Source organism: Crocodylus porosus, unplaced genomic scaffold (assembly GCF_001723895.1).
Source record: "Crocodylus porosus isolate Cpor-Errol unplaced genomic scaffold, CroPor_comp1, whole genome shotgun sequence".
In the NCBI taxonomy this organism is placed as follows: domain Eukaryota; kingdom Metazoa; phylum Chordata; order Crocodylia; family Crocodylidae; genus Crocodylus; species Crocodylus porosus.
Window position 1 is genome coordinate 1,301,621 of NW_017728922.1, and position 8,194 is coordinate 1,309,814.

An 8,194-nucleotide genomic window follows, 5' to 3' on the forward strand; every position below is an offset into this window, starting at 1 on the left:
GCAGGTGCAGCCCGACGGCGCCAGCCTGCGCTACAACGACTACGCCTGGAACCAGGTGGCCAGCGTGCTGTACCTGGAGTCCCCCCTGGGCGTGGGCTTCTCCTACTCCGACGACAAGCAGTACACCACCAACGACACCGAGGTGAGTGAGCGGCTCCAGCACCCGCCCTCGGCCCATCCCCTGCCTCCCGCCTGACCACCTCCGCCCCGCTCTGTGCAGGTCGCCCACAACAACTACCTGGCCCTGAAGGAGTTCCTGCGCCTCTTCCCGGAGTATGCCAATAACGACCTGTACCTCACCGGCGAGAGCTACGCCGGGATCTATATCCCCACGCTGGCGCAGTGGGTCATGCAGGATCCCGGTCTCAAGCTCAAGGTGAGGGGTGGGTGCCGGCCTCGTCCCTGGCGCAGGGGCGGGGGTGGGCAGGGCAGGGCACCGTCGTGGGGCCTCTCCCCACTGCCGCACTTCACGCCGAGCCAGACTGGCTGCAGGAGGCAGCGGTGGGTCGCTGGCAGGACGTGGTTCTCGCTCTGGCCCTGTAGCAGGTGTCTCCTCGTGGCTTTGCATCTCCCCGGGGTCTGTTGCAGGGTGTCCAGGGATGCCATGCTGTGCTCCCTGCTCCTCTGTCAGCCCGCGGGTCCTAGAGTCCTGGACGTTGCTCCTTCTGCCACTTGGCCGTTGCTGTTCCCCCCGCACCCCCTCTTCCTTTCCACTGCTAACTGAGTCCTGCGGCTGTGCCCCACTCAGCAGGTGTCCTAGGTGCACCTGGCAAAGCCTCAGTTCCCATCTAACAGCCGTGTCCACCTTCCAGGGCCTGGCTGTGGGGAACGGCCTCTCCTGCTATGAGACCAACGACAACTCCCTGGTCTACTTCGCCTACTACCACGGCCTCCTGGGAACCCAGTAAGGCTCGGGTGGAGGTTGAGGCAGGGGCCAGGGTCCGGCACAGATGGGAGAGGCTGTGGCTGTAGCCACAGGCCTCTGCCATAGCCAGCCTGGCCAGCCCTGCCCACGGATCCCGGCAGCCCTGGGGGGTGGCCTGAGGCACCAGCAGCCCTTGCCCCCACAACAATGAGGGGTAGAGGTGTTGGATGGTTGTGTGTCTATCTGTGGCTCCTTTGCTCCTTGCCCCAGAGAAGGCTGGTGCTAGTAAAGTCTCTGCTTTGGCTCTTGCTTGGGGCCTCTGTGTTGGTAAAGGCTGGTGGGAGCAGAGCAGGCACCAGGCTTGGGGTTGGGCTGGGAGAAGCTGTGCCAGCCTAGGGCTGGCCCCAAGTCTCCATCTCTTGCCCAGGTTTCTGCTGCCCTGATGATGGGCACCTGTGGAATTGGCCACGGGGGAGCTCTGGGCTCTCCCTGGGGCCTGGACCTCTGCTGCCCCATTGGGAGGGCCACTGCATGGTGCGCTGTGGAAACATGCAGCAGTCTTCCCCAGTGCAGGGGGCCCGTGGGCTGGAGTAGCTCCTCCCTGTGCCCCTCACTGGGTCTCCCATTTCAGGCTCTGGCAGGACCTGCAGACCTTCTGCTGCTCACAGGGGAAATGCAACTTCCATAACAATCGTAACCTGAACTGCACGCTTAAGGTGAGTGGGAGCAGCCATGGGGAGAGCCCAGCCAGCCCTGCTGCATGGCTCCACTGGCCACAGCATCATCTGCCACATCTCTGCACCCTGGGCCAGGCTGTGCGGCAGCCGTAGGGTTCTTGCCCTCCCTGGGCCTGCGGACCAGGCCCAGGCGGTGGCTGGACGGATAGGGCCACGGCAGCCAGTCAAGGCAAGCCAGCTGGATCCCAGCACCCACCTGCCACTTGTTGCAGATGACGGAAACGATCAAGATTGTGGATGAGTCTGGTCTGAACATCTACAACCTCTACGCCCCATGTGCCGGTGGCGTCCCCGGAGCCTTCAGGTAGGAGCGGTGGTTCTTGTGGGGGTGTCAGCTTGCTGCTTCCGGACAGGACCCTAGGCAGGCTCTGTGCAGGACGGGCATGGTGGACGTCTCTGCCAAAGCAGGGCTCTTGTCTGATTTCCCCTCCCTGCCAGGAGAAGGAAGCAGGTAGCACTGGGGCGGCCCCGTGCCTTGATTCTCAGGCTGCTCTCATCTTGGCGGCAGGTATGAGGGGAGCCAGGTTATCACCCACGACCTGGGCAACTCCTTCATCAGGCATTCCCTGAAGTTCTCCTGGAGGCAGGTGAGTGTCTGGGGCTCATGCTCTGCATCCTGCTCCTTTTGACATTGGTCAAGGACTTGCAGGCTGGCCTCTGCTATGCTGGCTCCCTAACAGCTGTGGCCTGGTACAGGGACTTAGCTGGGGTGAGCTGGCCCACGGTGCCCCAGTTGGGGTGGCAGAGGGGCAGCTGGCTGCATCGTGCAGGGTTTGGGGTGGCTGGCTCACTGTCCGAGCAGTGAAGTGCCTGTGCTAGTTGCTGCTGCTTCTCCCACAAGAACCTGCTCCAGATACCAGTGGCCAAGAAAGCGGTTCGGCTGGACCCCCCTTGCACTAACACAACTGCTATCAGCAACTTCCTGAACTCCCCCGAAGTGCGGAAGGCCCTGCACATCACCCCAGAGGTCCCCCAGTGGCAGCTGTGCAAGTAGGCAGGGGCTAGGCTGGAATGGGAGTGGCTGCAGGGAGACGAAGGGCCTGCATGACTGCTTCTCCTGTTGCAGCTTTGAGGTGAACCGCAGCTACAAGCGCCTCTATACCACGATGAATGACCAATACCTGAAGCTGCTCAGCTCTGGGGTGAGTAGGGGAAGGGGCGGGGGTTGGGTCCTGGCTGCCTCTGGACCCCTTTCTTGGGGAGGGAGCATGGCTTGGCTCCAAGTGCTGGCTGTAGCCCTTGCCTCATCTCCGCTGCTGCCACGGGTCTCTACCATGGGTGCTTCAGGGCACCGCTGAGCCTCCATGCCCAAGGGTGCGGGGCAGTGCACAGAGCTGCTGTTCACAGCCTGGCTGACACTCTTGTCTCTCTGCAGAAATACCGGATCCTGGTGTACAATGGCGACGTGGACATGGCCTGCAACTTCTTGGGGGATGAGTGGTTTGTGGACTCCCTGGGCCAGAAGGTAAATGGGCAGCTGGGGCAGGGCCTGGGCTAGGGGGCACTTGCCAGAGCAGCCTGACCTGCTGCAAGGGTGAGTGTGGGGAGGGAGTGCAGCAGCCTCTGGAGGGAGGCGCATCGGGCCATCCCCGGGGCACTCCGGTACCAGGGCAGTGCCTCGGCATTACAGGGGAGAGGTAATGACCCATCAGCCCTGTGTGCAGGTAGGGTCATTAGCTTGCAGAGGTGGCTCTGAGTGCACTGGGCTCCTGTTGCAGGTGCAGGTCAACCGCAGGCCCTGGCTATACAAAGATGGGGGCGTGGACCAGATTGGGGGCTTCGTGAAAGAATTCACCAACATTGCCTTCCTCACCATCAAGGTAACGGGCACAATGAGGGGATTTGGAGCTGCTTTGGCCTGAGGCCAGTGCACTCCTCAAGCTGCGTTGCATGCTGCCTCTTCCTGCCTGCACCCTCACCGGGTGGTGTTCTGAAATCTGAGCTCTTGCTGTGTTGGGGGCTGCGTGACCGGGGTCTGGGACCAAGCAGAGCCTGCTTTTCCTCATGTGCACAACTTGCTGCTCCTCGCTGGGGGCCATGCAGGGCTCTGCCTGGGCTGTCATGTGGCTGGAAGATGCTGCCAGCACTCACTCTCCTCTGCCTGTTCCTGCAGGGCGCCGGGCACATGGTACCCACGGACCAGCCACAAGCTGCCTTCACCATGTTCAGCCGCTTCATTCACCGGCAGCCGTACTAGCAGCTGCAGAGCGGGGCTGTGTTTCCTGCACTGGTGCCTCGTGCCCCAGCCCTAGGCCCTTCGCTGCAGTTGGCCACTCACTGTTCGATGGCCACAGATACGGGTTCCCCACTGCGCAGGGTGCTGGGGCTCCTGTTTTCCTCTGGCTTCCTGGCAGGGGGCACCAGACTCTGCTTTATTCCTGCCCCCTCCCGGCCCTGCAGCCAGTGCTGGGGGTCCTGACCCAGCTGCTTCAGTGCAGGCAGGGGGCCGGAGCCGCCTGTCCTGGCCGGAGGAGACGGTAGTCTCCCTGCTGGGGCTTTTTCCTCTTGCCCCGAGCGCTGGAGCCAGCTGCTTCCCCTTGGCTGGGAGCAGCGCACAGCACTTCCTCTCCCACTCCAGCCCCTGCACGCACGTCCTGCCCTGGCCCTGGGCAGCCGCAGGGGCTCTAAGCGGGCCCCCCCCCTCCAGTACAGATTCTCACAGCCATGTGTTGGTGGTGGCTCTGCCTCTTTCAGGGCTCAGGGCCCAGCAAGGCCTTGCAATAAACAGTCTGACCAAACTAGCCCTAGTGCCTGGGGCCTCCATTCTTGTCCTCGTCCTGGCTGTAATGGGCAGGAGCCTGGCCCAGCATGGAAAGGAGGGCAGAACCCCTGCACCCCCACGCACAGCACCTGGCAGTGGTCCTCTCTCTGCCTGTGAGGACCCCCAGGGAACTGCCGAGTCTCCCACCAATGGGGGGTTGGAGCTGCGTTGGCTCTTGGGTTCCCCCAGTCCTGTGTCCAGTGTGCCCCCCCCACATAGCTACAGGCCAGGCCAGGCCAGCAGGAGCCACCTGGCCGCAGCAAGACACCAGCTCCCAAGCAGAGTTAAGACCTCTTTATTAGTGTAAGAACAGAGCAGAGCAGGCGCCAGGCCCTGCAGCTCACCCAGCCCAGGGCTGCTCCAGGACAGGTGCTTTACCTAGAGTGGAGCGAGGGCGGCCTGGAGCTGCTGGGCGCAGTGTTAGCGAGTCAGCGCAGCGGGGGGAGCCGGGGGCGGGCGAAGCGGGCACTGCACGCCTCAGGCTGTGGGGCTGGGCTTGCTGGGCTGGGCTGGGCGGTAGTTCTCAATCACCTCCCGCAGCCCCTTGGAGAAGTGCAGGTCTGCACCCACTGTGATATAGCCCTGCAGGGACAAAGAAGCGGAGTCAGCATGACGCAGCCCCTAGTTGCTGTGCTGGGAGGGGGCCCTATTGCCCCCAGGTGTGCCTAGAGCTCCCTGCCAGCACGTACCAGGTGGTTGGTGACCACCTCCTTGGTGAAGTCCATGCCCTCTGGCAGCGGGATCTGGACCCCCTTCCTTGTCCTCTCTGCAGGGAGAAAAGGAGCAGTTACAGGCTGTCCTTGTGCCCAAGCCTGCCCCACCAGCTCCTGTCTGTACCGTTAATGATGGGTATGACGGTCAGCTGCAGCAGTGTCTTCAGTGGGGTCTGCAGTGAGAACAGCTAGGGAGAGAAGAGCCAGGGTCGGAGCACTGCTGGGGTGGGCAGCTACCCAAGGTTGGCATGGGGACTGCCACAGGGGCTCTGAGCCCTGTCAGGATTCCCCAAGGGCAGCGAGGGGGGTTGTGCCTGGGCACCACTGGAGCCTTTTCCTTCCCCCCCGCAGCACTCCCCGACCCTGGGCCTGGCTGCGTTCGGCCCCACTCACTGCCAGGGACTCCAGCGCCGACTGCTTGGAATAGATGCGGAACCTGTGGGGAGAGATGGGGTCAGCGCGAGCCCTGCCTCCCCGCCCCCTCCACACCAGCGGTTGGCAGCGCATGCGGCAGGACCCTGGGCTGTGTCTTCACCAGGGTGAAGCCCCAGGGGCTGGCAGCACCAGCATTACCTCCTCAAGTCCAGCTGCACCTGCAGGGCCTTCTGGCGCAGCATCACTTTGGCGCTCAGCCGTGCTTCCTGGAGAGGAGACAATGCCTTGCCCATCACTGCCGTGGCTTCCCCTCACCCAGGCAGCCTGGGGCGACAGCTGCAGCCAGACCCCATGTAGGCTCCCCAAGCTCTTCCCATACCCAGCTGCACTGCAGCATGGACAGGCAGGTGCACAGGGGCTCCCTGCTGTGCCCAGCAGCCGAGGCCATGCATGTGCCCCTTTTCGGGCCCTGCTCTCAGGAGGGGAGGGTGCTCACCATGCTCATGCTGGAGAGCTGCACAGGAGGCTGCTCTGCAGGCACCAGGGAGATGTTGAGCACAGCGCTGACAGAGATAGTGGTGCCCATGGGCCTGATGGTGCAGCGTGGGGGCGTCACCACCTGCAGCACCATCCTCAGTGGCGCGTCCACCACAGCCGGGCTCTGCAGGGGTAGCGAGTGAGGGGGGCGCTGGGGCACCGTCTTTCTGGCAGCAGTGGCCCAGGGCTCCTGGAACGTTCCCCACCCGCCTGCCCTCCCCAGCCCCACGGCTCTCACCATCATGAGCATGCTGCCAAAGAACGTGGCTCTCAACAAAACTTCCAAGTCCTTGGGCACCTGAAACAATGGGAACCGTCCTGTGCATGGGGGTCAACACACCAACCCCCGGGGCCACGTGTGGCACCTGACACTGCTGATCAGTGCCCCCCAGTCCGCACGCCAGCCCCTCACCTGGTCACCCTGGAACTCCATGGTCAGCACGCCTGCCTGGAAGTAGGAGAACATGGCCGAGTCGAAGAAGTACTCAGAGAAGGCCACGTACACCATGCGCTCCATCTCCTTGATCTCTGGCTGTTCCCCCTTGTTCACCAGCGTCTGGTTCTCAGCCTTCTGGTAGAAGAACATGCCCTGGGCGGAAGAGAGCGGGTGAGCCCTGCCCCCACAGCACGGAGGGCCGTTGGCCCTGGTGGGCAGGTGCTGGGGGGGCTGCAGTTGCCTCCAGGACTCACCCTGAAGTCCATGTCAAGCGTGTCCCAGGTGACAACGGGGTCGCTCAGGAGGGAGTAGTCGATGCCGACATGCTCATCCACTGGGTTCCTCACTGCACGCGGATGGGGTCGGTCACCCAGGCCCCCTTGGACCCCACCCAACCCCTGGGCTCCATTGTGCCCTCCCTGTCCCCCGCCGGCCGCAGCAGCTCACCTGGCACCGTGTCCAGCAGCGAGTTGAGCAGCACCAGCCCTGCATGGTTCAGTGCTGGGCAGATCTGAAACAGAGACCATGGCCCGGGCTACTGAGAGCGGGGCCAGGGCCACAGGAGGCAGACCAGGAGCCAAGGCACCGGCTTGAGGGTCCTGGCGCAGACCCTTGTATGGCCCTGCCCCGGAAGCCGGGCCTCCGCGCACCTCCAGCCTCATCTGCCAGCCTGGTGCAGGCTGGAGACCCGTGGAAGGGAAAGGCGCTGGCACAGCACACGCGCCCCTGGCACCAGATGCCTGGCCCGGGGGTCTGTGCAGTAGCAGGGCAGGGCAAGGCCTTACCTGCTGGTTGAGGACAAAGCGCATCCCCGTGGTGAGGAAGAGACCCAGAAACTCATAGACTTTCCTGCAGGGATGGGACAAGCTGTCACACCCATGCCCCTCCTGGCCACAGCTAGGGCCCGGGGCCCTGGAGGGGACGCCAGAGCCAGGGTCCATGCTGGGGGGTCCTGGCACGTGGGCAGCCAGTACCTGAGCGTGCCCGAGAAGCCAGCCTGCATGCGGGCGATGGAGGCATTGCAGGTGATGTTGGAGATCTTGAGGCGCCCAGCCCTGTCCTTGGACAGCTTCAGAGCAGTGTGGACGTGGACACCGAGCGCTGAGGCATTGATGGAGCCCACGTCGTAGCTGCGGAGCAGTAGCAGCATGGGTGAGAGGTGGGGGCAGGCAGGGCTGCTGGGGGCTGGGCTGGCCCAGAGACCGCCAGAGCTGCAGGACACTGCTGCAGGCGGGGGCTGCGGGGCGGCATGGCTTACAAGAACCAGTAGAGCAGCTGGCGGCGGAAGCGCAGGCTGATGGAGGCGTTGTTGATGCTGAAGGCAATGTGCTGCTGGGGCTGGAAGTGCAGGTCGGAGAGGGCCAGGTGCAGCGCCATCACCTTCACCCTGCGGGGATGAGCGACCTCAGCCCTGGCCCTGCTGCTCTGGCCGTGCCCTGCACTGGGGGCGTGGGGTGGGGAATGCCTGCGCCCCTACCCCACGGGGCTGGCTAGGTCTGTCCTGGGCAGCTGCAGCCTGGTCCTGGTGCCTGCTCTCCCCCAGCAGGCGTGCACAGCCCTGCAGTTCCCCTCCCCACGGGCTCATGGCCGGTGTGTGCCTGGAGCCCAGTGTGGCAGAAAGCCACCTTGGTTTCTCCCCAAAATCTCTGCCCTGTGACAGTGTGATTAGAGGGGCCAGCACAGAGGAGTCACACCTCAGCCTGTCTCTTTAGGTAACCTGAGCTGGCTGCAGTCCTGAGGGGGGGGACCTGCTCCCTCTGCCCACGGGAC

General features: G+C 63.9%; 2 protein-coding genes across 4 annotated transcripts in view; one reads left to right on the forward strand and one right to left on the reverse strand.

Annotated features, from left to right (window-relative positions):
• Window positions 1-4,340, forward strand: part of CTSA (cathepsin A) — a 4,793-nt gene extending 453 nt beyond the window's left edge. The window contains exons 2-12 of the mRNA XM_019539791.1: window positions 5-142; window positions 221-376; window positions 813-904; window positions 1,497-1,581; window positions 1,815-1,906; window positions 2,111-2,189; window positions 2,444-2,592; window positions 2,669-2,744; window positions 2,978-3,067; window positions 3,321-3,422; window positions 3,716-4,340. Coding sequence (XP_019395336.1) covers window positions 5-142; window positions 221-376; window positions 813-904; window positions 1,497-1,581; window positions 1,815-1,906; window positions 2,111-2,189; window positions 2,444-2,592; window positions 2,669-2,744; window positions 2,978-3,067; window positions 3,321-3,422; window positions 3,716-3,799 — 1,143 coding nt within the window. The 3' untranslated portion in view covers window positions 3,800-4,340. The remainder of the gene's footprint in view (window positions 1-4; window positions 143-220; window positions 377-812; window positions 905-1,496; window positions 1,582-1,814; window positions 1,907-2,110; window positions 2,190-2,443; window positions 2,593-2,668; window positions 2,745-2,977; window positions 3,068-3,320; window positions 3,423-3,715) is intronic.
• Window positions 4,341-4,642: 302 nt separating this feature from the next.
• The window catches only part of ZNF335 (zinc finger protein 335), a 30,349-nt gene continuing 26,797 nt past the window's right edge, over window positions 4,643-8,194 (reverse strand). For all 3 annotated transcript variants that reach the window (XM_019539530.1, XM_019539531.1, XM_019539529.1), the window contains exons 31-43: window positions 7,683-7,811; window positions 7,399-7,554; window positions 7,210-7,273; window positions 6,872-6,935; window positions 6,679-6,770; window positions 6,401-6,577; window positions 6,227-6,286; window positions 5,948-6,112; window positions 5,650-5,717; window positions 5,470-5,512; window positions 5,201-5,264; window positions 5,053-5,129; window positions 4,643-4,945 (exon numbers count right to left, since the gene is read on the reverse strand). In XM_019539530.1, coding sequence (XP_019395075.1) covers window positions 4,841-4,945; window positions 5,053-5,129; window positions 5,201-5,264; window positions 5,470-5,512; window positions 5,650-5,717; window positions 5,948-6,112; window positions 6,227-6,286; window positions 6,401-6,577; window positions 6,679-6,770; window positions 6,872-6,935; window positions 7,210-7,273; window positions 7,399-7,554; window positions 7,683-7,811 — 1,264 coding nt within the window. In that variant the 3' untranslated portion in view covers window positions 4,643-4,840. The remainder of the gene's footprint in view (window positions 4,946-5,052; window positions 5,130-5,200; window positions 5,265-5,469; window positions 5,513-5,649; window positions 5,718-5,947; window positions 6,113-6,226; window positions 6,287-6,400; window positions 6,578-6,678; window positions 6,771-6,871; window positions 6,936-7,209; window positions 7,274-7,398; window positions 7,555-7,682; window positions 7,812-8,194) is intronic.